This window comes from Peromyscus leucopus, chromosome X (genome assembly GCF_004664715.2).
Source record: "Peromyscus leucopus breed LL Stock chromosome X, UCI_PerLeu_2.1, whole genome shotgun sequence".
NCBI classification, from domain to species: domain Eukaryota; kingdom Metazoa; phylum Chordata; class Mammalia; order Rodentia; family Cricetidae; genus Peromyscus; species Peromyscus leucopus.
This window is the reverse complement of record NC_051083.1, coordinates 34069574-34097021: the sequence shown is the minus strand read 5'-3', so window position 1 is coordinate 34097021 and position 27448 is coordinate 34069574. Positions and strand designations below refer to the sequence as shown.

At 42.8% G+C, this 27448-nt stretch overlaps 1 protein-coding gene across 10 annotated transcripts in view; it reads left to right on the top strand.

The window, feature by feature from the left end:
* The window catches only part of Sh3kbp1 (SH3 domain containing kinase binding protein 1), a 344717-nt gene that overhangs the window by 266077 nt on the left and 51192 nt on the right, over positions 1–27448 (top strand). For all 10 annotated transcript variants that reach the window (XM_028873246.2, XM_028873244.2, XM_028873247.2 and 7 more), the window contains 2 exons: positions 14019–14126; positions 25992–26043. In XM_028873246.2, coding sequence (XP_028729079.1) covers positions 14019–14126; positions 25992–26043 — 160 coding nt within the window. The remainder of the gene's footprint in view (positions 1–14018; positions 14127–25991; positions 26044–27448) is intronic.

Sequence of the window (27448 nt, the reverse complement as noted above, 5' to 3'; positions counted from 1 at the left end):
AGTTGGGCCAATGGAACAGTTCCATTGGGTGCTGGTCTCGGAAGAGGCTCTAGGCAGAAACACCTTTTGTAGAAGAGGGAAAGCAACCGTGATCACAGAGGCCTGTGACTCTCCATGCCTGTGGGAGCTCTGTTCATTCTGTGGCAGTGGTTCTCAACCTGTGGGTTGTAGCTAGAGTTTTCCTGCCTCGCCCACAGTCAGGACAAATCTTTGTCACCTGCCAGTCCCACAGCCACTCAGTAAACACAGAGATTTATATTGCTTACAAACTGTATGGCCATGGCAGGCTTCTTGCTAACTGTTCTTATAGCTTAAATTAATCCATTTCCATAAATCTATACCTTACCACGTGGCTCGTGGCTTACTGACATCTTCAAATGCTGCTTGTCCTGGCAGCGGCTGGCAATGACCTTCTGCCTTCCTGTTCTTTCTTTTCTCCTCTCTGTTAGTCCCGCCTATACTTCCTGCCTAGCCACGGCCAATTAGTGGTTTATTTATTGACCAATCAGAGCAACACATTTGTCATACAGAACATCCCACAGCAGTAGGTCATAACCACTTTTGGAGCCAGATGACCCACAGGGCGTCACCTAAGACCATTGGAAAACACAGGTATTTATTTACATTATAATTCATAACAGTAGCAAAATTACAGTTATGAAGTAACAACAAAAATAATTTTATGGTTGGGGGTCACCACAACATGAGGAACTGTATTGCATTAAAGGGTTGGAGCATTAAGAAGGGTGAGGACCACTACTCTATGGGGACTAAGATTTGGGTTGGGCTTCTTCTTTCTTAGGACTCCTGGACTCGAAGGATAACTTCTTTAGCATTTCCTAATCAGGTGCTCTGAACAGGTTTCAAGAGTGTGAGGAAAGTGATCAGCTTGGCCTGCCAGGACATATTCAAGGGCCTGAGGTGGTTGGAACTTCCCTCCTTCCAGCCTCAGATGATGGCCTCCAACAACCTTTGGCCTCTAGCACTGTGTTATAAAAACAGTATCATTATATATGTGCGCATGATCAGGAAAGTGTTGGGTGTGTGTTTATTTTCCTGTATAAAGAGGTGTAATGGAGGCTCTGTTTTAGCTTAGAGAATGCTTCACCTTCTTTGTTAGAAAACAGGAAAGTCTAGGGGCTGGAGAGACGGCTCAGAGGTTAAGAGCACTGGCTGCTCTTCCAGAGGTCCTGAGTTCAATTCTCAGCAACCACATAAAAAAAAAAAAAGAAAAGAAAACAGGAAAGTCTAGGAGAGTTAGACTGTATGTATCTTCATTTCAGATAATCCTCCCCAAGGACTCCTTATGGGAATCCGACCTTGAAACAGCTCTGATTTTGAAGGATAACGCTTAGGGCTCTCTTATACCTAGAATACAGCTAATTCACTGCAATTAAAGAGCCAGTCTTTTTAAGAGGATATAACTTCTGGTGGTATCAGCAACAGAGTAAAGTGTTAGATAGGCCCTACCCCCTTGCTGTAGGGAACTCCGGAAGTTTAACAAATGTAGAGAGCAGCTGTGTAGAGGCATTGGGCAGTATATAATACAAGGACATGATGTTACAGAGAGGGGAAGGGATAGCGTTAAAGTGACTCTTTGCCTGGAGTGTTTTATAAATTACAGCATGGGGCAGTGCCCAGACAAAGAAGAGCAGTCTCATGGGACAGCGGAAACAGAAAATGAAATGCAGGCTGTGGAGAAAGCTCGAATTTGCCAAGTGCAGAACTCTAGAGAGGTGAGACATAAAATGAGTTCCGGAAATCTGTGGAAGGCTCCCTTTGGATCTTGGCCGAATATTATACTAGGTATAAGGCCTCATTCAACTGCACAGGAAGCGAGGACCTGGAGGGCTGTGAGCAGAATAGACATCCCAGGGCTTACCAGTACTGGGAGATAGCACAGTTCTGGTCACACATGGTAGAAAAATGAGGGCCACTGAACACCTCTGCTATCCATTTGAGAACCAAGAAAATCCAGACATAGGAATAGTGCTACCCTATGCCTATTCTAACAAAATCCCCAATCCAGGCTTTGGCTCATCAGTAAGTAACTGTCCCACCATAACAAGACTCAGTACTCTCTCCAGAGAGATAACAAAATCCAGGCTCTTTGGAGAGCCTGTGATCATAAATAACTCACCGTGTGAAGAAGCAGCTTTGGTTTGGGTAGCTTGTAAAAGATGTGGCAGCATTTCCAAGTACAGTTTTGAGACATCAGCAGTGCTAATGTGCATCCTGATTTTGATTTGCTATTCATTTAGTTATACAAGATGTAAAATGAAAAAAAAATCGGTCATTAATATAGAAAAGTATATAAATTGTTGCCTAATAAGAAGGCCAGGACTTTATAGAAGTGGATGGGCTTCCTAGAACCACAGAGGAGTAAATGACTTCTTTAACCTTGGTGCATGTTGTTGTTTGAATATGGCATTTTTTGAGTGGACTTGTGCCATTTTTGTGGGTAGGACTGTTTCTTGTGTCTCTGGGTCCCCCCCTTCCCAGTTAACTCTGGTCCGCAGGCATTTCTTCTGACATTGGGGACAATGTATGGTAAGTACTCTTTTCTCCTTACTGCCTCAGGAACCATGCTGTGGATGAGCCTGCTTTAGTAACTGAGTTCTGGGCTCAGGGAATGCTGAGCAACCGTCTCAGCTGTACAGCATCATTGCATCTCTTAGGGAGGGGTTAGCAGGTGGAAGCAGAACCAAGTTGCTCTGGGCTTCCACTTCCACAGAGTTTTTCTGCAGTCCTCTCCCAAGCACCATGCAGAAGACACTCATGAGTAAATATCAGACCACAGTTCTTTATTGTGAATGAATGCTGAGCTGTGAGGCGCTCCTCAGGGCATCCCGAGGCCCACTTAACAGCTGTTCTGAAATTGGTCAGCGCTCAGTTTCTCCTCACGTCATACCTCAGCCACCTGAGGTGCTCACTAAAGCAGCCTTGCTGGGTAATTTCTAGACAATCAGTGCTAGGGAGTTAACTGGCCACTAGAAGGCTTTACTGGAATAGGTCTTCTCTTTGATTTGAGGGAGGTGCTGAATTCATTCTTACCTTTGCATTTGGGGGGTTGACATATGATTTCCTAAGCTGCATGTTTCCCTTTGAACTCCAGCAAGGCACTTACAATTTCTGAGAAAATGTGATACTATCTTTTGTGGGTGCTTCCTCGCCCTGTAACTACAGATAATTTAAAATTAAGTGCAGATCAATACATTAGCCTGGCTGGATAGGTGGAGCTTAGCTTATGGAACTAGCCTTCCTGTTTAAGTTGATCTCACTTTCGCTGTGTGAAAACGGAAGTGTGCATGGGTTTAAGGCTGACCACATGCGATTTGATAACCTACCAGGGGACTCATTCCTGGAGAAAACTGATGCTCCTGCTCTCAGCAGCCATTGCCAGCCTGTGGCTCTTCATCAAGGGATGGGCCTTGTGAAATTTCTCCCACCAACATGGGCATTTTAATTGGTGTTGTGATTGTGCCGGTGTTGTTTAGGCACTCCTATTGTTGAAATTTTATGGGTGCAACTTTCCTTGTTATATTTAAAATACTCTAGCTCACAGCAGGCATGGCCTCTGGCTCTCAGTCTTTCTGATCACTCTTCTGCAATGGTCCCTGAGCCTTAGGTGTAGGGATGTGTTGTTCACGTGCCAACAAGCTGTGTAGGTGTGCACGTGTGTATATATAAGCACATCTATATGCAGCAAAAATAATTTCAAAAGAACAGGTCATTAATTTGAGAGGGAGTGGGGGCACAAGAAGAGTTGGAGGGAGAGACAGGGGTCAAAATGGTATAAATACAGTTCTCATGTATGAACTTCTCAAAATTTAAGAACTTACATTTTAACAAAATGACAATTCAGAGGGTAGAAAAAACAGTCTAAAGAAGTTTAATACATTCACCTGTTTATCCATTTAGCTAGAATCAGTATGTGTTACGCACTCTATTGGGGTTTTGGTGGCTTCAGTGTAAAGACAGATCCTTGCTTTTTTAAAAAAAATGCCCGTTTTCAGAACTCAAAGTATGTCACAGAGACTGGGTGGTGGTGGTGGTGGTGGTGGTGGTGGTGGTGGTGGTGGTGGTGGTGCACGCCTTTAATCCCAGCACTCAGGAGGCAGAGGCAGGCGGATCTCTGTGAGTTCGAGGCCAGCCTGGGCTACAGAGCGAGTTCCAGGACAGGCTCCAAAGCTACACAGAGAAACCCTGTCTCGAACCCCCCCCCAAAAAAAAAAGTATGTCACAGACCGGCTGCAGCAGTCTAGTGACCCGAGAAAGCTTAGAAGTGCTGGATCTCAGACTTGCCCCATCATTTTAAAATCTGTATTGACATATTTGAATCCTCAAACAAGAAGGATCCTTCTCAACTTGCCTTTGGAATTCCTCAGGAGCTTTTTAAAAATACAAATTTCTTATATTTTCCTATTCCAAGTTATGATTTAATTGATGATGGGTTTGGCCTAGGCCTTGGGCATTTAAATTCTCAAATAATTCTAATGTGCAGCCAGATTTGAGAGCCAACTGTCCAATAGATCCCTTTGCACTCTAGACAAAAGAGCTCAAGATGAGATCATGGTATATTTAGTTAATCAATTTACAAGCCTGGCTGCAAATTTGTCTTTTTTCAAGGTTTGAAGTGACTAGCCCAAGGCAGATATATCAAGTCTCACTGTTGCTTCCTGTCAGATGGACCTCACTATGGCAACAGGTTGTCTCTGTTACGCTCAGCTGGTCCCTGGCACAGTAGTAAAGTGGAGCACTAAAGTACTTCATCCAGGTTCCCTGGGGCTGTGCTGGCAGGGCCGAGCAAACTGAGGCATGGAAGTGAAGTCTGGGGATAGCCTCCTCCTTCAGACACACCCTAGGGCCTTGGCCTGCCTCCCTTTGGCCCCTTTCCAAGAATAAGCTCTTGCCAGGGTCTAGAATTAGCTCATCCTGGGAAGAAGGGAGTGAAAGTGGTCTATCAGTGCTCAGAAATGATGTGAGGGCCAGGGCGTCACAGATAATGGCATGGGAGTTTAATTAGGAAGTGTCCTTGGGCTGAGATTGCAGCTCAGGTCGTAGAGCATTTACCTTCCACGCACCTGATTCCTGGGGTACTGGGGATTGAATCTATAGCTTTGTGCAAACCCATAATCTCAGCACTTGAGAGGCAGACGCAGGAAGATCAAGAGGTCATCTTCAGCCCAGTAATGAGTTTGAGCTAACCTGGACCATGTGAGACCTTGTCTCAAGAAGTGTTATGACCATATTATCCCTTAGATATTCAGGCCAGTCCATACAACGCTGGCAGTGATTATAATAACCATCAGTGCAGTGCTTTTTACAAAGATCTTCTCATGTGACAGCTGGCGGAGCAGGAGCCTTCTCACAGTACCACGTAGCTCACTTGCTCTCTTTTTTCTTCTCTCTCTTTCCATAAAAACACCTGAGTGAGGGGGGAAGCAAAGGGGGAAAGTGGTAGAATTCTATTTGAATTCAAATTTATTTTAGAAACAAATCAGACAAAATATGTAATGGCAGACTTGGGTGCTAGCACATTCTCCCTTATTTGTGATATGTGACTAACGCAGAGCATAGCAGTGCTGGCCTGTAACATCCCCAAGACTCACTTCTGTCATTCTTATAAGACAAGTCACCATTTACATTTCACGAAGAAGCATATCCTATTTTACTCTGGTAATCTGCCTGGCTGTGGGACATAGACAAACCATTTTTTGCCATTTTGTTGAGGGATTGATCATGGAAGAGTGAACATTCTTTGTCAGAAATACAGTTTCTTTTCATTCTCTTCATAAAGTAAATACTTTATAAATAAATATAAATAAATAAAGTGTACTTGTTTGTATACTAATACAGTTCTCCTTGCCCCTTCTTTGATGCCAGTAGAGCTTATTATTAAACATCATTTTTCCAGAAGTTTTCATCTATCCTGTGTGTCCAAACTTTTGACATGATGACAAGACACCATCACATACAAATGCATTGGCCTGCTTTCATAGCTATACTGGGATGCATCTGGGCCACACTTTATAGATGCTGTCCTTTATTTCACTTCCACCATATGCTTCATTCATAGGCCATCTCCTCACATGCCTGTGCTACCCTTTCTCTCCTTATTCTAATAAGGAAATCCACTAGAGTGACTGTCATCCTGGTCTATGCCTGTTTTCATTATTTCTTAAAATTTATTCTTCTCATACATTACATCCTGTCCATAGTTTCCCCTCCCTCCATTCCTCCCAGTTCCCACGTACACACTTCCCCTCCCCCAGATCCACTCTTCCTTCTTTCCCTTCAGAAAAGGGCAGGCCTCCCAGGGATATCAACTGAACACAGAATTACAAGTTCCAGTAAGACTAGGTATATCCCCTCATATTAAGGTTGGATGAGGTGACCCAGTAGGAGGAAAAAGGTCCCAAGAGCAGGCAAGAGTCAGAGACACCCCCACTCCCACTGTTAAGAGTCCCACAGAACACCAAGCTACACAGCCAGAACACGCAGAGGACCTAGCTCAGACCCATACAGGCTCTGTGATTGTCACTTTAGTCTCTGTGAGCCCCTATGAGTCCTGATTGCTTGATATGTGGCTGTGTTCTCATGGTGGCCTCAACCCATCTGGCTCCTACAACCCTTCCCCTCCCCTCTTCCTCAGGGTTCCCTGAACTCTGCCTAATGTTTGTTTGGCTGTGAGTCTCTGCATCTGATCCCAGCATTTGCTGGAGGAAACCTCTCTGATAATGGTTGGACTAGGCTCCAGTCTATGAGTACAGCAAAATATCATTAGGAATCATTTCATTGACTTTTTTTTGCCAGTCATGTTAGGTTCTATCCTACATCTCTGGGCTATCCAGCCTCTAGTTCCTGGCCATCCAGTGTCATGGGCTCCCTCTCATGGTGTGGGCCTCAAGTTGTACCAGTCATTGGTTGGCCACTCCCACAATTTCTGTGCCACCTATACCCCAGCACATCTTGCAGGCAGGACAGATTGTAGGTCGTAGGTTTTGTGGCTGGGTTGATGTCCCAGTTCCACAACTTGTCTGGTTACAGAAAATGACCAATTCAGTCTCTTTATCACTATTACTAGGAGTCTCCATTAGGGTTACCCTTGTAGATTGCAGAAAGTTTTTACTGTGCTAGGTTTCAACATCACCCCCAAGATGTTCCCCCAAACTCCATTTTCTCTCCCAGGACTCTCTCCCTCCATATCCCTCCCACCTGATCCCTCCTGTTCCCATCCCTACCCACCCCTAGTCCACCTGCAAAATCTCTTCTGTATCCCCTTCCCAGGGAGATGTAAGTGTCCTTCCTTAAACCCTCCTTTGTTACCTAGCCTTTCTGGCTCTGTGGGTTGTATCATGATTATCCTTTACTTAACAACTAATAACCACTTATGAGCAAGTACATACCAGGTTTGTCTTTCTGGGTCTGGGTTACCTCAGTCAGGATGATTTTTCTTTTAGTTCCATCCATTTCTCTGAAAATTTCATGATTTTATTTATTTATTTATTTATTTATTTATTTATTTATTTATTTATTTATTTATTTATTTTTGCCGTTGAGTAGTACTCCATTGTGTAAATGTGCCTCAGGTTTGGAAATAAATTACATTTTTTTGGCCACATTGCCTCTTTCCTCAATGGTCAGCTACTACCTCATAGTCCTAACTTCATTATTCTTTTTTTCCCCCCTGAGACAGGGTTTCTCTGTGTAGTTTTGGTGCCTGTCCTGGATCTCATTCTCTAGACCAGGCTGGCCTCGAACTCACAGAGATCTGCCTGGGTCTGCTTCCTGAGTGCTGGGATTAAAAGCGTGCGCCACTGTTGTGCCCAGTTCGTAATCCCCAAAAAGACCACCAAGGACGAGCATACCAGAATGCAAAACCAAGGTTTATCTGTTACAAGTCATGACAGGGAACTCATCTCAAGCATTCACTGGCCTCAGCGCAGTGAGGTAGGAGGAGTTACTCTTTCTTGGGGAAGTTAGTTTTTATAGTCAAAACCCATAAAATTTCTTAGAGGGGAGGGGATTAGTACGGGTCCATCCTTGATTGGTCCAGTTTTTCCCGGGCCTGGACTTTGTCTTATTTTACCTTATCTGTTTCCCCTGTCAGGAGTTTTACAACTCATCTCCAGGGTCTGGTCATGTTATCTCTGGAGAGGGCATCTCATGGTTAACCATTTACCATCAGACATCCTGACTTTGTTCTTTTGAAAACTCCTGACTTCACCCTCTCCAGGAAGGGGCAACTGACTCATTTTTAAGATATCTCTTTTCTCAGCTTTTTTGGGTTTCTGGGGAAACTGTGTCTGGGTCTTTTATCTCCAGTGCTGAGATTAAAGGCGTGTGCCACCATATTCCCATCCCATTTGGTTTTGAGACAGGATCTCTATAGCCCAAACTTGCCTATGTTATGCCCAGATTGCGTCCCCAAAGCCGCCACTGGAGACTTTAGGCATAGAATGCAAAAGCAAGGTGTAGTCTAAGTTTACAAGCCTTGGCAGGGAGGCTCTTTCAAATCTCTCACATGCAGTAGGGAGGTTGGAAGGAGTGCTCCCCTTTCTTTGTGAGGCTAGTTCTTTTTTTTTTTTTTTTTTTTTTTTTTTTTTTTTGGTTTTTCAAGACAGGGTTTCTCTGTGTAGCTTTGCGCCTTTCCTGGAACTCACTTGGTAGCCCAGGCTGGCCTCGAACTCACAGAGATCTGCCTGGCTCTGCCTCCTGAGTGCTGGTATTAAAGGCGTGCGCCGCCACCACTGCCACCACCACTGCCACTGCCCAGCCGGCTGAGGCTAGTTCTTAAAGGCACATACCATATAATTCATTTCAACCTGACTCTGTGTTTTCCAAAGTCCCTGTAACAGATACAGCCACCTGGGAAAAAGGGATCTAAGTTCTTATCTACACTTAGGAATCCTGGTTTAAGCTTCTATTTGTCTGTAGGGGATAGAGTGGGGGGAGTTTACTGGGGTATCACACCACCACCGCCCAGCAAAGAAGTTTTTTTGTTTTGTTTTGTTTTGTTTTTGTTTGTTTGTTTGTTTGTTTTTTGAGACAGGGTTTCTCTGTATAGCTTTGCACCTTTCCTGGAACTCACTCTGTAGCCCAGGTTGGCCTTGAACTCACTAAGATCCTCCTGCCTCTGCCTCCCAAGTTTTGGGATTAAAGGCATATGCCACCACCACCCAGCTAGATTCTTTCATTAAGGAGTATCCAGTTTCACCCTGATGACGTTCTTGACTTATAAGTCATTGACTACCCATCCCTCCATTCTATCCCTGTCACTACTAGGTATCACTTTGCCTTAGACCTCAGGTAGCTGCAGGGGATGACTGGCCTGTGCACTCAGCTCCAGTTCTTAGATGTTCTCTGCTGTGATCACAGTTTCCTGCTCTGTTGCCCCCCTTTCTTCACACATAGTGATCCAACCATTAACCTTCTCATGGCCTCACTTCTCACCCCTTTCTTTTTCCAGGCTTCCCAGCTATCCCTACTTATTTTTAAATCCAGCCAAAACCTCCAGGACAGTGCTTCCTTGATGTTTGGGTTGACTGTATCAGCTTCTCCCATGAGGCTCTGAGCTTGAGAGTCCCATGAGAACACGATGTTTTCGCTTATTCCTGAATCACTCTCCTGTCCTATGCATTTTCGGTCCTCAAATAAACAGAATTCTCTGCTATTTTATACTTCTGGAAGCACAGTCCTTGAACTCACATAGATCCCCCTGCCTCTGCCTTCTGAGTGCTGAGATTAAAGGCATGTGTACCACCACGGCCCAGTGAAAACTTAGTTCTTTTGTCTGCTTTATTGGAAAGGACTTATTTTTACTTACCACTATGACGTCAGTTTTTTTCCTGTTTCTCATAAAGTAGCATCATTGCTAGAGGAAAATGCTTTGGTTGTCTGTAAATCTCTAACTCATTCTGCAAATCTGACCCTGGGCCTAGTCTCTGTTACGTGGTAGCCTCCCTCCTTGGCACTTCCTAGTTCTCAGCCACCCTGGCAGTTCTCTTTTGTGTCTCTGCTTGTCTCCTCCAAGGATCTTGTATTTATTCTTATACTCATCAGAACAATAGACATACTGTGTCTGTCCTTTGTACTTTCCGGCTCTTGCTTTGTATTACATGTAATTATATGCTGGTGTTTTCCTTAAGGAGCAGAGTTTAGGTAACCCATTGAAGCCAGTTATTGCTGATAGAAGACATGATTAACATCTGGTCGTTATGCACTATTTTCTCCATGTAGAGATGCTTGAGTACTCAAGTAATGCTGAATAGGCTCTTGGCACATTGAAATCATTCTTACAAGAAATAAAATGGTTGTTGGGCTACTGTTTGATTAAAGTGAAGGTGAAAAATAGTTTTGCACCATTTAGAAAGTTTAAAAGAAATGTAGCACTAAATAATATTTGTGTGTCTTTGATGGATATGATTTGGTATCAAGATGAGTCAAAATGAATGAGAAGGAAAGCCCAATCCTCACATAAGCAAACCCTTCTCACATATGAAGATTTTAGATGATTTGAAAAGCTGATAGTGATTCCTTCTTCTTTTCATAACAGACCACATGGTTAAGAACTATTATCCAAAAGGACACCATGTAATATTGCCTATCTGTTTTCTACATCCATCTCTAAACTCCTAGGACATCAGTTCTCAACCTGTGGGTTACGATCCTTTGGGGGTTAAATGACCCTTTCACAGGGGTTTTCTAAGACCATCGGAAAACACATATATTTACATTATAATTCATAGCATCAGCAAAATTACAGTTATGATGTATGAATGAAAATAATTTTATGGTTGGGGGTCACCACAACATGAGGAAATGTATTAAAGGGTTGCAGCCTTAGGAAGGTTGAGAACCATTGTCCTAGGGAGTAGGTTCCATGAGACTACGTGTTTAATGTTTAGTACTTACAGAACTTCAATGTACTTTTGCACTTACAGATAGATATTTGTTGAATATGGTCAAGTGTGAATTAACATGGGTTAGTGTTAGGGAAAAGAAGGTATTCATCATACTTGCCTGCCTAAAGGTACATTTTGTGTCGAGTTTTGAAGCTAAAACGGATACATGAGGATACATGCACAAAGAGAGGATGGGGGTGTGTTCCAGGAATATTGTTGGAAGTAGACTCTGTAGATTGAAAGACTTAATTTCTAAGGATTGATTCATGGTAAAGAAATTCCACCCTCTTGCATCCTTTATAAGTTTTTCTAATGCCATTGATGACATTTATAACAACCTCAAAAACCATCAAGTTATGCCACTACCATCCCTTCTTTGGGGTCAATGCTAGATTGTTAGAGGGTGATGTAACAAGGGACAGAATCATACTATTTACCTGGGATTATTGTAATTTTCCAGAAGTACAACATTCTCTCTTGTTGGAAGTCATTTGAATCCTTGTGTTTCCCTGGGTTAATCTGAACTTGGTGCTTTTGGTATATGTGTTTTTGTGTGTATGTGTGTATTGGTTAGGTCTAGACTTTTCAGTTTGTAAACTAAAGACTGATCTCAAAAATCTACATTTTCTTCTAAAGGGCAAGATTTCCCTTGTCAACAATACCACAGAGGGAGGGGAAGATGATGATTTCCCCTGCAATGGGGTTAGGCCATATTGCCTACATAATCTAAATATTGGACTGCAAGAGCTTACACATCTTAAAAGTCTTCATCAGGGTGCATATCTATTGTGTGGGGGAATGTGCAAAGGGCAGAAGGGACATAAAGGTGAAAAAAATATGATGTGTAGCTCACCTTGCTGGAATGTCTAATCTAGCAAGGCACAAGCAAACCACAAATCCATGGCCCTCTGGATCGACATCTGGTGCTTGAACCCTCCTGTCGTCATCGCTGTCCCTGTTGTAGAGCATGATTGCCCTTTTTTTTTTTCAGAGTTAAAAGCCCAAGAGGTCAGAGCAGTAGCTAAGAACTGATACTAAAAACCCTTTCTTACCCTTTGCTGCCGCTGCCATCCTTCCCCTGAGAAAGAGACCTACTTCCTGTGTGTCTGTGTTTTTATTGACTTTCTGTTCTGCCTTCTCATTGGTTGTAAACTCAACCACATGACCTCCTCGTCACTGTCTATACAGACCTCTAGGTCTCTATGTTTGGTATTGAAATTAAAGGCGTGTGTCTCCATGCTGGCTGTATCCTTGAACACACAGAGATCTGCCTGTCATGTGATCGAGATTAAAAGTGTGCACCACTACCACTCAGCTTCTGTTATGGCTTGTTTTAGCTCTGACCCCCAGGCAACTTTATTTATTAACATACACATAAAATCACATTTCAGCACAAATATCACCATATTTCCCCCTTTCTGTTTTTTTTTTTTTTATTTTACAATACAATTCAGTTCTACATATCAGCCATGGATTCCCTTGTTCTCCCCCCTCCCACCCCTTTCCCCTTCCCCATGATCGCCTTTCTTGACCATCATCTTACTTTGGTTATAATTTTAAATGTCTGTGTTACCAGAACGTTCTGGAAAACCTACACTCAATTGGGTTTCAGCTAGACATTTGCAGTTTTATTTTAAGTCAATGGTATCACACTTTCTTGACAATGGTGTGTATAGTGTACATGCACTGGAAAGGAATAGAGGAGCTTTTCCATAGGCCGAGTCTTGGTTTAGATCATAGAAGTGGTGCTGGACTGAAAGGACCTAGAGGAGTTTAATTCCAATGATCTGAAAAGAGGAGAGGCTGAGAGTGGTTCTGAGGCCTGAGGTTGAGTGCCTAAGGATCTCAGGGTGGAAGTCTGGAAAAGGCGAAGTGCTTGCAAGTCTTGCTCAATGCCCTCTACATAGCCACTGGCTCAGTGTACAGCATAAAACAGCTTTTTCAAGAAGCATTCAATGGATGTGTATAACAGAAATTAATCAAAGAGATCAAAATGAATGACTAGGTTATGGTGACTAGGTCATGAAGACAACTGTGTCCTGTTGATATCAAAAGAAAATGAAGGAGACCTACATGTTAATGAGCTCAAGTAAAATGTGATTTTTTTCTTTTTCTTGAGCTGACTGTCACAAAGCCCTTTTTAACTTTGACAAACATTGTGGCACTCTATCAAAAAGGATATTTGTGCATGTGATATTTTCTAAGACACCTTTGCAAATAACAAAATACTGTTGTTTCAGTAAGATTAAAATGAAAAATTCATATTCTCTCATCCTTAAGGAAATAAAAAGGCAACTTTAAGCTGGACATCGTGACTTACACACACCTGAAATTCTGTCACTCATGAGTTGGAGGTAGGAGGATCAATAGTTCAAGGCCAGTCTGATACAGGAGATATAGTCTCAAAAAAAAAAAACTAAACAAAATGAAGCTAAAACAAACAAAAAGAACTAGATTCTGGGTGTCTTAGTTATATTTTCTATTACTGTGAACAGACACCATGAGCACCACAACTATTACAAAGGAGAACATTTAATTAGGACTGGGTTACTATATTTAGTTCATTATTATCATGGCGGGGAGCATGGTGATGTGCAGGCAGACATGGTGCTGGAGAAGTAGCTGAGAGTTCTTACATCTTGACTCACAGGCAACAGGAAGTGGTCTGAGACTCTGAGTATGGCTTGAGCATATATGAGACCTCAAAGCCTTCCCCACAATGACCACACTTCCTCCAACAAGACCACACACCTACTCCAACAAGGCCACACCTCCTAATTAGTACCACTCCCTTTGGGGGCCATTTTCTTTCAAACAACCACACCAGGCATCTGAAATCCCAACTGGGTTTTGAATCCAGGTGGGTAGCATGTAATATCCCTTCTGACTTTGAACTCCATGCTAAATTAGTAAATTGTCACATTTATAGCCCCCTGAAGGAATGGATTCCTTGGGCTGGGCATGTAGCTGAAAAGCAGAGCATTTGCTTGGTACATATAGGTCCCTGTGTCCCATCCCCAGCACCACAAAGGGAAAGAGCTTCTATTCCCTCATATCAGGGTACCACATCTTTCTGCCTCCATTTCTTACTTTCCATTCTCCTGTTTCTAGGACTGCATCGATGTAGGCTGGTGGGAAGGAGAGCTCAATGGCAGACGAGGAGTGTTCCCTGATAACTTTGTGAAGTTACTTCCACCGGACTTCGACAAGGAAGGGAATGTAAGTCTCTCTGGCTTTGATTTTGGTGTCTCCCATTCTGTCAGAATTGTGGCTTCCATGATGGGACTTGGGTGGTAAAGATCTTTGAGTATCAAACAAAAGAGCACTGACACTTGAATGTTTAATGGGCTTGAGTTCTGAGCCCCTGGCTGCCATAAGACAAGCCCATTATTCAGTCCATTTACCAGCTTGTAAAAGTTATCCAAGGTTTAATGCATATAAAATTCTTAATGCGGTACCTGATACATTGGAATTCCCAGGAAAACTGTGAGAACCCTGAGTACTGTATATGATAAGTGGACACCTCATGTTTTACATAGCATAGTCCTTGGGGTGCTGAAGTAGCCAGTATTGAAAGTTGCTGAAAATCACATTTTGAGACTAAGAACGGAGGGCACAGGCTGCTAATTTTATGCTATAGTTGCATATCCATATACATATACTTAAATGCATATTTATACATGTCTCATCCAGGTTGTCGCTTTCTTTGTAGGAACTGGTTTGATGATGATGCTGTTTAGATGACCCATTCTGTTTGCCTCACTCCTTTTGTATTGTTTCTCTGCTAAAGATGTAACAAAAATGGTAAAAAACTGGAAGTTCTTTACAGTATAAGGGTTTAGCTGTTTGATCTCATTTATCCATCCTGTTCTGTGCCTCCCAGTCCTTTACTGAGGCATTTGCCTGACTTCTGCCAACCTTTTCTGACCTCAGGCCTCTTTGAGCCCAGGGAGGGTTCTGCTCTTGGAGCAGGCTAAACCTGACTGTATTATTTATTTTTCTAGTTGTTGTAACAGAGTATTTGACAAATGCAACTTATAAAAGAAAGGGTTTATTTTGGCCCCCAGTTGAAGATTACAGTCCATCGTAGTGGAGAAATCGTGACAATAGAAGACTGAGGCAGCTGGTTAAACTATACCACGTCAGGAACCAGAGGGAAACTCCCTAATAGGCTTGCCTAGAGTTTTGTCTCCTAAGTTATTCTAAATCTTGTCAAGTTGACAATATTAACCATCACAGTGACTTGGTTACATCACCAGAGCTGATATATAGGAAGGATAGCTACAGTGCTGGTAGATTGTCAAACCACCATTTAATGGTATGTATGTGGTTTAGATAAATATGTGTATTTATTTTAAAAGCTAATACGTGTCTAGCATCTCTAACAAATTCCCAGATGATGTTGACACTGCTGGTCCACTGATTACACTTTGAGCATCAAGGTTCAAAAAAAACCCGAGGAAGCAGATTTTATATTTTTCAGAGCTCTGGTTCTAAAACCAAGAGAGAATAACAGGTATAGAACATAGCACATTGCCAACATAAGCATTCCAAGAATGCAAGCTATTAAAGTGTATTAAAAGTATGGTCTTGGACTGCAAACTCATTTGATGATCTAAGGGCATAATCTCGGGAGATTGTGTGTCTAGTAGTTGGTAAATTGTTCTGTATATTGACCATTCTAGCTGTTGTAATTACTATCTGCAAGGTTGGGGGAAAACTAACCACAAGAATGAAGTAATGCTAAACTACTAACTCTGGTTCTTTTTGTGTCAGCTGACCAAATCAACCCAGTTATCTTGATATCTTGGTTAATTTTCCTAGGAATACAAATGAGGCTAAGAATTTTGATGAATAGCCATTAAAAAGATACCCAATGATATGTAAAATACGTTTATAGAGATAAGCAAACAAAGAATCACACAATCTTCATGTTATTTCTCATATTTTTTCCTGAATCTGTTGCCTGACAATTATATTTTTTTTAGTCATTCTCTTTTATTTATTTATTTAATTTTTTTTTGTTTCTCAAGACAGGGTTTCTCTGTGTAGCTTTGGAGCCTGTCCTGGACTAGCTGGCCTCGAACTCACAGAGATCCGCCTGCCTCTGCCTCCCGAGTGCTAGGGTTACAGGCGTGTGCCACCACTGCCCGGCTAGTCATTCTCTTAGTGTTTTTGGAAAGTTTTCCCTGGGCTGGTCATCATGGTAGATCAATAGAAATGAAGAATGAAGTGCACAGTTTCTGTCCTTGTTGATTCAGAGTTGTTTTAGCAGCAAGGCTGGAATTCAAGGCTTTCAAAAGGATCTTCCATGTGGCTGGGCCTGAGTGAGTGGAGAACAGGCCCATCCACATGGCTTGTGGCATACTTCTTCACTGGTCTTTGTGAGTCTGGAAACTCCAGCCTTTTCCTGGAACTCACTTGGTAGCCCAGGCTGGCCTCGAACTCACAGAGATCCGCCTGGCTCTGCCTCCCGAGTGCTGGGATTAAAGGCGTGCGCCACCACCGCCCGGCTTAGGTTTTTGGTTTTTGTTTTGTTTTTTTTTTTTCTCTTTTTTAAACTTTATTCTTATGAAGTAGAAAACTCAAAGTCTCCTCCTTTGGCCATTCTGCTAGGTATTGTTGTCTTATTGGTTCTGACTGAGGCAGTGTAATTTGCTTTTAAAAAGAAAGCTGGAAGATCAAATTGCAGATATTTGCTGTGTAATATGATTTTCTGAAGTAGCCACAGACTCTACATCTATGACTGAACAAAAACCATGGACTGAAAATAATTTCTAAAAATTTATCTGTGCTGAACATAGAGATACTTAAAAATTGTCCCCTAACAATACAGTGACAGCTACTTACAAGTCATCTAAAGGTGATTTTATGGTAAACAGGAGGAGGAGGAACTTAGGTTATATGCAATCAGTATACCATTATATAAGGCATTTGGTCATAGTATCAGTGGATTTTGATGTCCATAGAGGATCATGTAACCAATAAATTATAGATTCCAAGGGGTTACTGTGTATTTACATCATGTAAAGACTAAATCTATCTAATCAACATATGCCTTCCTTCATATAGTTGTCATTTTATGGTGACAGGAACATGATTTTGAAGCTTAAGGTACTAGACCATTTTTCTGATGAATGGGCAAAACCCACAGTTGCCTCTGTTGTGGTCCTCTGCCTTTAAATTCCTGGTCTTATTTTGCTGTGACCATGAATTCATTCATGCAAGACTGACTCTACAGTGTACTGTTCTAGAAGCTCTTTGTTACATAAAGCATTAAGGGAAGTACTTCCACAGGAAAATGAAATTGTCAGTACTGAGCGAACATGGTGTGGCTTACTTGTTGGAACATGCATATTTGTGGAGCCCCATGGACATCTCGGCAACATCATCTCTCTCTCTCTCTATTTTTTTTTTTTTTTTTTTTTTGGTTTTTTGAGAAAAGGTTTCTCTGTGTAGCTTTGCGCCTTTTCCTGGAACTCACTTGGTAGCCCAGGCTGGCCTCAAACTCACAGAGATCAGCCCGGCTCTGCCTCCGGAGTGCTGGGATTAAAGGCGTGCGCCACCACTGCCCGGCTAGGTTTTTTTTTTTTTTTTAAACTTTATTCTTATGAAGTAGAAAACTCAATTTTAGGGAAACAATAGTCATACCTGTCAGATAAAGTCATGCCTAGCTGAAAAGTGATTGTCTAATGTGACATTGAAGTTTTTGAAATTTCAAAGTAGAGCACCCCCTTTATTCCACCGGCCTATAAAAACCAGCAGGCCAGCTTCACATCCATTGCTATGCCAGCCTTTATTGCTGTACCTAGAATACTTGTGAGTTGGTGACAATGCAGGGAAGCCAGGAGCTGCCATTGTCTGAGTTGACAGTATAAAGATGATTAGAATCATTAACATGCAAACGCTGTGTGGGTGATGGTGTCTGAAACATTCTGCCAGTTTCAGCAGCTGTCATCTTGTCTTGCTAGTGATTGGGGTTGCAGTCCTTCACCCAGAAAAGAGGACAGTCTGCAATAATCAGAATAGACAGAAGCAAATGGCATTTCTCCCACAGCAGGCTTCTTGACTCAGCAGGCATCGCCTGGGTATACTGGTAATACTTTCTGCCAGGATGTGGACTCAAGAGAGTCACCATCAGGCCTTTTGCAATTCCTGGTGGACTTTCTTCCTGAGAATGCTCAGCAGATTCTCTCTCCAGTATGACAAGCACTCCGTGGCGTTTCCTCAAGGTATTCCAGGAGACAGTGCTCATTGATCTCGTGGTGCATATTTTAAAGCAATTATGTAAGCTATTTATGAGAGAACCTAGATTCAGTCACTGTTTATTTTGAGCCTTGACAGTACAATTGAGCATCAGAATGGAAAGATGAAATATTCTGAGAGCTCTAATGAAGCAAGGTGCATATGCTGTCATTGTTAGTGAAGTGTAACAGGGAACAAGGATTAATTTTGAGACTAGCAGGAACAGCAACTTTATGTCAATAGAAAGAGACAATGATTAGAATAAGTCTTTGGAAAGAGAGTGCTTTGGAAGGGTAGTGTTTTAGGAATGTCTCAGGCTGTGGACCTTGGAAGAGAAGCAGGCAGATCACCAGAAGCTACATGGCCATGCTAGTGTATGTCTGCTGAATGGGCTTTTCAGAGTTGGTGCTGTGTCCCAAATGGACACCTCTAAGGCTCTCTTGGGGGTTCTTAGTGAATACACCACAGTGCAACATTTGCCTCTCAGTCACAGGGCCTCGGAAACATGCCCTGAAGATGTCTGTCTCTGCCACTGTGATTCAGCATCACCTTTCCTACTCCCAGACTTACGCAAGCACCAGGCTGCCAGCTTACTAATTGCCACAGGAACTGAGAGATGTCAGCCAGTTTTGAAGAGAAGGGTCTGCCTGCCCTGGACATTTGCCCCCACCCCTGTGGGTCTAATTTCTTAGGACCCAGGTTACCTAAAATATCCATATTTATCTGGAAAGGCAAAGAGCCCATATGAGAAGAATTAGCTCTTCTTAGAAAAAGCCTGGCAGGTATGGCTTGAGGCCCTCCTCACACATGGAAGGAGAAGGTTTGCCAAGGGAGCCATTGCTGAGTTCAGCTAAACCCAGATAATCGTTGCAAGAGTATTGTACTGTTGGCTTCAGCAGCTCTGTTTTTTCCCCATATTCACCACTGACCAGGACCTGGGATTGCAGTTCAATTGGCAGAGTGCTTGCCAAGAATGCAGAGTCCTAGGTTTGATCCCTAACACTGCATAGTCTGGGTGTGGTGCTGCACACCTCTTGTCTTAGTTGGGGCTTCTATTGCTGTGAAGAGACACCATGACCACAGCAACATTTAATTGAGGAAAGTGTTTAATTGAGGTGGAGGCTCATAGTTCAGAGGTTTATTCCATTATCATCAGGGCAGGAAACATGGTGGCATGCAGGCGGCATGGTGCTGGCTATATCTTGATCAGAAGGCAACAGGAAGTGGATTGTCTCACTGGGTGGTATCTTGAGCATAGGAAGCCTCAAAACCCACCCCAACAGTGACACACTTCCTTCAACAAGGCCACACCTACTCCAACAAAGCCACACCTTCTAACAGTGCCACTCCCTATGAGCTTATGGGGCCAATTACATTCAAACTACCACACCTGTAGTCCCAGCACTCAGGAGGAAGAGGCAGGAGGACCAGAAGTTCATCTGTGGCTCTATATTGAGTTTGAACTCAGTCTAGGATATGTGAAACCCTGTCTCAAAAAAAAAATCAAGTCATGCGTCCTTCACATGCCTAAGTCCATCTCTGAGGGGGACAGAGTCAAGAGGGTCTCCAGAGTTTGCTGGCTTCTAACCTGTCCAAGGAGACATGAGACTCCACCTCACAAGAATAGGTGGAGAGTTGTAGCAGCAGACACCCAATGCCCTCTTCTGAATTTGTGTAAGTGTACAGATGTGTATGTGTGTATGCACTCACACTTGGGGGTGGGAAAGACGGTTAATGAATGAATAGTTCTTTTAAAGTAACTGCTGACCACTGACCCTTCCTATTTTTACCACTCTCCAGACACATTGTGATATGATCACCTGATTTCCCTCCTCCTCAGTTAGAGCTCTGTGCCTATCCATTCTCATGAGTTTGTTCTAGATCAGGCAATTTTGCAGATTCAAACTATTATCCAAAAGGAGTTCTAGTGATGCTTAATCCACCACAGATGAGTTTTGCAGCATCAGTTCTAACTATTTTCTTTTTTCCAAGTTCTTAGACAACCCAGTTTATAAATTTGTTCTTAGCCAGTATTTTTTCATTCTTAGGCACATCCATTAGCCATCAGATATCTCCTATAATTTTTTCTAAGTTCTAAATGTGGCCAGTAAATTACAAAAGAAATAAACATATGCCTCCAAATAAGCAGTTTGGGGAAGAGAATCTACTTAGAATATATCTATTTTGTATATTTAGTTTTTCTGGGTGGTCTCATACACAGGGATTAGGCTTGTCAAGCTATTTCTGTCACCCAAGTTTGGCCTCTTGATAATGGCATCAATGGGTTTTCCCCAGGCCACCCAGATGGTGTCACCTCTTCCTTCCCTGGCAGTGCTGTGCTTACAGCTGTGCTCTCCCAGTTGAACACCTCATTTGTCATATCCTTATCTGTAGGGCTGACTTTCCATTGCCCAGTTGGAACTTCTTTGAGCTGACACCCCAAGCTCCTCCATTAGGACTATAGGATACATGGTATAAAACCAGCAAATAGGATCTCTTTGTCCTTTGGTCTTATGGTGTCAAATGTGACTTCTTTTTCTTCTGCCCTTCCCCTCCTATTGATTGATCCCTCCTGTACTAGTATAAAAGAAAAGGAGGACTAGAGGGAGGGATGTATGCAGCTGGGCTTCTGTCACATTCCACCTCCCAGAAAAAGGTCCTTGCACTGGACATGGGATCTGGCCATATAATTAAGCTGTCACTTGCAGAGTGGGCTGGATGGAATGAAGCTGAGACAGCCTATTGGGAGGAAGCTCCACGCCAGAGCCTAGATGACCACCTAGTAGACCATCCATTTGGATTGATCCAGCCATAAGGGAGACTACAGATGCATACCATGAGACTAGAGATGGAGGTAGGAAACCAACAAGAGACTCTTCCCAAGAGCAAGTTAGGTAAGGGTTCACTGGGATCTCCTGTGCAGGTGACAAGGCAGGAAGTTGTTTGGACTCTGGAAGGTACAGAGGAGCAGGTACAGGCATCGTCACTCAGATCTTTGCCTCAGCTCCATGCTTTCAAAGTGAGTCCTCCAGATGTGGTGGTAGTGATGGCAGGGTAGAACCTCCCATGTTCCTCTAGAACTGCGATGGGTGTCCTGGTCTGGAAAAGTCCATTTGTGTCCGCTCTAGTCTCCGAGTTTAGTTTTCTGTATGGAGGTGTTTTCCAAGGTCCAAATTTACTAAAAACCAAGCTAAGATTTGCTTAACCTATTCCCCTAACCAAGTCCTGCCACTTCATTAGGATCCAAATAGGACTTCGCCCTGTCCAAATTCATGTTGGAGCTTGGTAGCCTGTGTAACAGTGTTGAGAGGGGTAGGATCTTTAAGGAATACTGAGGGAGGGACTGGGAATATGGCTCAGTGGTAGAGTGCTAGCTTAGTATGTGTCAAGTGCCAAGTTCAATTCCCACCACCCAAAACCAAACAAAAAAGAGAGAGGTCATGGGCTGTCGCCTTCACAAATTGATTAATATATTCTTGGAGAGACCTGGTTAATTGTCGTGAGATTGAATTGGTTTTTAAACGTAGGTTGCAATCCTGGCACCACACTTTGCTTCCTCTTGTGCATGTTTCCACCTGTACTTGCTACCCATCCCACTTTCTGCCATGAGCCGAAGTAGTACAAAACCCTCCTTATAAGCCAATCAGAAGCTAACACCACATCCTCTGACTTCCAAAATGAACCCAAATAAACCTATTTTCTTTATTAATTACTCAGACTTGGGTGTTCTATTAGAGCAACCTCAAACAGGCTAAGCCATTTCCTTATATGTAGTCAATCATCAGGGTCTACCCTCAGGTTATTCTTAACAAAGCATACCTCAGGGGTTTGAGGGGCTGCGAACTGGTTCATAAAGCAAATCCACAGATTACAGTTCCTGCCAGTCAAAGCAACTGAGCCAGATGACAAGTTCCTTGGGTTGGAACAGGCAAGACTTGCAGTTCCTTACTGTGGGACATTCAGATCTGTTTCTTTCCTGGTACTGTAATGGTAATAATAAAATATAGCTGCTTTGTCCTTTGACGGGTGGCAGGTTGTTTCCATTTGAGCCAGCAACTCCATATGCAGGCAGAGGTAAACATACACACACTTAGATACATGTGCCCTAAATACAGGAGACCACCTTCTGCTTTGGACTCTACTAGAAATCAGGAAATCCTGGCTCATGGGGTTTTGTTGTTGTTACTGGCATTTTCTTTTTGGCTTTTTGAAAAATAAGTTCTCAGTGTCTGGACAGTGAGTGATAGGGCTTCTAGACCCCCGTTGCTACCAGCTGGTTGCCACAGTCCCTCCGAGCTTCTTCTTCTTCTCCATGGCAGCAGAGACTTACATATCCAACATCCTCTGTATTATTTTCAGTTCTAACCTAGAAATTGAGTAGCCTAAAGCCACCCGAGTCTAGAGTTGGGGTATTGTACTCTCATCATGAAGAGAGGGATAAGAAAATAAATGGGACAACTGACTAAAAATATAGGACTTCAAATCCTTGCCTAAGTTGAAGGAGGTCACTGTCCATGCACCTGCAGGAGCTAGTTAGTATTGTGCGGCTGTTAAACTCCACAGAGGAAACCTGCACCTACCGCTGAACCCAATGGGTCCCATTTCCCTTATCCAGCCACAACTGAACATTTTGAGGAAAACCAGCTCTGTGTCCGTTCATCTCTATTTCTTTGAGTTTCATCAACACCTGTGTTCCTTATTTTTTTTATTATTATCACATTGGCTAGAGATTTGCTGCTCTGCCTTTTCAGTTCTCATCACCAGTCTGCTGTATTACAATTGAAAAGTAAGCCCATGTGCAGGACTTCAGTGTTGGGGAGGTGTTCTAGAACTCTATGGATCTTGAAAGAGAGCAAGGCAGGGTAGATGGCAGGGTTTGTAGGAAGGAAAGGGAAGGGGGAATGATGTAATTAGAATCCTTTAGACTTAGTGAAACCAGAGAAAGTGGTCAGTCCAAAAGGGGATGGGGTGGGGGTATAAACTCCCTCTGCTGGCCAGTGCCTATCCAATGCGCTACATACAGGACAGATAGCCCACAAAACTCTCCCTTCCTTTTAAGTGTGTGTCCTTTTAGTTGCCTCTGCAGTGGCCATGACTCTCATCATCATTGTACTTCTGCTTCCTGCCATTGCCACACTCACAGGCGCACTTGCTGGGACCACTCTTCACACAGTCTGTGACTGCGGCATTTCCCATCCTCTCTCTCAGCCTCTCCCCTCTCCTCTCATTCTTCCGCCCACTTATTTTGCCACATCACAATCCATGTGTCTGCTGCATGCTAACTCTTATACAACATTGAGGTTTTTGTTTTGTTTTTTACATTGCCCAGTAATCAGAAAATATGACGGTTTATAATTCTCTCCCCCCCCCCATGTACTTTGAGGCAAGGTCTCTGGGGTAACAGCTTCCACTAGAGATGCTTATGTGCGATTGTTTATAGACTATTTTAAACTAGGGCCAGAGAGATGGCTCAGCCAGTAAGGGTGCTTGCTGCAAGCCTGACAACCTGAGTTGGATCCCCAGGACCCACACAGTGGAAGAAGAGAACCAACTCCCATAAGCTGTCCTCTGATCTTTACACACAGGCCGCGACACACGTGTGCAAGCTCACACGCGTTGCCATATACACAACATAAATAAAAATGTGTTTTAAAAAAAATAAAAGAGTCTTTCGAACCAGCAAGGAGTGAGAACGACGTCCAGGAGTAGGCATTGTTGGGACTTGGCTGGAAGAATTAGACCATAGGGTGTTGGCAGTTTCGTGAATAAGCAGTAACTCTGATCCCGAGGTAAAGGAAGGTTAAATGGCAAGGTTTCAGCAACAACTTCATTAGATAAACACACATCTGTTCCCAGTCTAGTTTATACCAAGACAGAGAAGGAAGGAAAAGGACAGGAAATAGAGCGCTGGAAAAAGCTGACAAAGGGAATAGAATCTCGGGAGACCCTGAGCCACAAGCACACCCCCTCAGTGAAGGAAGCAGGCCCTGAGAGCAGCTTGCCTTTTCATAATCAAGTTTATTCGTCTGTACTTACACATAGAGGCCAGGGAAGCATCAAGCAGGACACACACACATGGGCCTGTACACACATGATCCTACTGGTCAGAGATCGCCACTTTAGCCATACTTCTTTCCAGTCTTCCTGCTTTGCTGCGTCACAGCACAGCTGAGTTCACACTGTAGCTGCAATCTGAGGACCATTTCCTCCTCCCAACTGACCATCGTACAGTTGCCTGCACTTTGACGGATTCCATGTGTGCGCTATTGTGCCTGCCTGATGGTCTGCCTTGTGGCTGCTCTCCAGCACTGGGCCTTCACAGTAGTTTAGAGTATGCTATGGGTCAAACAGCCCTGGGCTTTACTCCCAGTCCCCTCTACCCCCATTTAATAGCTTGGTGACCTTGGAAAATGACTTTCTCTCAATTATTTCAACAGCAGCATGGGCATATTGATATCACTTCCTCATAGAGTTACATGAGTTACCCAAGTCAAAGATTACTAACTCTTCTTGCAAAACCATCTCCTCCCAAGAGGAAGATAATATTAATGGCCATTTACCAATGAGAAAGAAGAGCTAGGTGAGGTTGCTTGCCAATTGTCCTTGGCTAATAATAGAGGTTTGTACTGATCTTCCGACTTCAGAACCTTTCTCTTACCTACCATGCTATAGCCTTTATTCAGAGTAATTCGTTATGAAGAAACAGGCTGAAAAGTTACTGAATCCAGAGCCAGCATGCTATGATGCCCCCCTCCCCCAGTTTCTTGTGTGTCTAGTATTCTCTGGATTTTATTTGAAACATATTTTTTCTATATCCCAGTGCTGTGTCAGAGAAACAGAAATCAGAGTAGAGGCTGGGCATCTGCCTTTCATGGTCCCTGTGGTAATGTCACACTAGTACATTTTTGGAAACCAGAAGATACTCTGTGTAGTTTTCTTAGAACCGCAAATGTATGGTGCCTGAGAGGGTAAAGAGTATCAACAGTGATGTAATGCATGCACTCCAACCTTCTCCATTCCCATCCTTCCTTAGTGCTCTCATGCTAGATGGTTCTCCCCTTACCCTTAGCATCACTGTACAAGATGGTGCTGGCTGTGTTCTCTGACCACTTTGGCCAGTTCAGCTTTGGTTAACGCCCTCCTGCGGTCAAACTTGGGTGGCAAGGAAAAGCCCACAAACTCTGAACCCAGTTCAGGGATGAATGCTATTGATGGCACTGCTACTTCCACCACCTATAGAGTACCAATGTGTAATAGAAAAAGAAATAGTGGGCCGATTAAAAAAAAAAAAAAAAAAAAAACAACCCACATCCATTCTAGTTTATCACATGTTGTAGGGTATGACTGCTTTGTGGGGGATCTCATACATGACCTTCTAGCCTCAGCATAGAAAGAGGCCAGTATACTCTGGATTTGCATTTAGTTGATGGTCCCACACATTCTGTCAGATCTGATCCTGAGTCTTCATGGTGACTCTTATTGAACTGCTTGGTTATTCAGCCGATTAGATGGTAATTGCGAATGTGGTCTCGGGGTAGGGCACCATTGTGCTGGCTGGTTTCAGGCCATTTTTTGCTGAGCTGAGTTTTTCCAGAAGGCGGCTGTAAATTTAGAAAGGGGGAAATGGCATTTCATTTGTTGGTCTGAGTTTTGTTTTGCCGACTGAATTTACTTCAGTGTTTATTTAGCGGTGCCAAAAGAAAGCTGGTATCCCCAGAGAGAGAATTGCTCAATTTCTTGGAGTAGTTCTCTAAATTGTCCACACTGCACATAGAAAACAATGTCTGTGATATTACAGCTTGCCAATAGTCTCATGCATAATTTTGATTGATTTTTCAGAGACCCAAGAAACCGCCACCTCCCTCCGCTCCTGTCATCAAACAAGGAGCAGGTAACGTACCTTTCAAGTCCCTCATACAAGATGTTCATCTTTCTTTTGCACAAATTCAAATCTTCCTTGTTAAGAGTTCAAGATTCCTGGATCCAGAGACTGCTAGTTTGGGGGTTGTGATTTGGTCTTAGCAGGCAGGTTTGAAATGAGTTGCTGTCTTTCCTAGACGCAAACAAACAAAAGAACCCACATCACTACAGCATGTCTCTGCTACAGTGCAGAAATGGGGGTTCCCATGGAGAATAGCCAGAAAGTACTTCAAAATGAACTGGGTCTGTTTGTTTTCAGCGATCTGTTTTGAGGAGCAAAGACCTGGTTATTGTCCTTAATGGGGGTCGGCTTAGGGAAGATGGCTTCCCGTGGACTTGCGTCATTGTATATGTGCAGTCGCTGGCTTTTCACTGTCTGTCCTATGTGGTTAGCCAAAATTTGCACTTACTTCACTTCGCCCAGCAAGAAGATGTTTTTCTAGCCATAGATACTTTTCCTCTCAGTTCTTTTCTAGGCTTGAAAAAATTCCAGTTCACTCATTCTATGTAGTTTAGATATTAAGGTTGAATCATATAGGAAGAAGTGATGTCATTAGACATTCAATAACTCACTGCACAGTGGCTTCTCATACATAAAGATGGTGATTCATGCTTCCCAATGGAACTCTTCTTTATAACAGTCACAGTTAATTGTGGAGAGAAATTCCTTTGTGAATGACTATTTAAGTGGTTTATTTTTTTTTCAAACAAATTGAAGAGGGAAAGGGACAAGAGAGGATATAAATATAATCAAAATACATGGCATACGTGTATGAAAGTGTCACAATGAAGCCCATTATATTGTGCAGTGAATATATGCTAATATATGTGTGTACATACATGCTAATTTTAACAAGAAACAACTTAAATAAAATTAAGGCTGTTTTTAAATTATTTTTTAAAAATCTACTATTATGATAGATCCATAGCACATAATATATGAATAGGTGTAAATTTCCAGATTTGACTTTTTTCATACATTTACTAAGAAATGTTCTGTTTTGTAAAGACAGAACCTCTCACTCTAGCCCTGGATGGCCTAAAATTCACTATGAAGTCCATCCAGGCTGACTTCCAACTAAGAAGTGAGTTTTATAAAAAGTATTTTTTTTTTAGGGTACCACCAATTTGGAGAAAAAAATCTATTTAAGATTAAATTTCTTTCCAATTTATTTGGGTCTAATTGAGAATTACAGATATTGACCCCTGGAATTGGGTGTTAATTATGTCTCCTAGTCCACCCCAATCCCCACTGACATTGAACAGTTTCATTTTGCCACCTAGTGGTTCTGACTAGATAAATATTTGATTGTGCTAAGATTAAAACAGACTAGTTGTGCATGTTCCCCTGAAGACCCTTTTCCCTCGAGGCATTA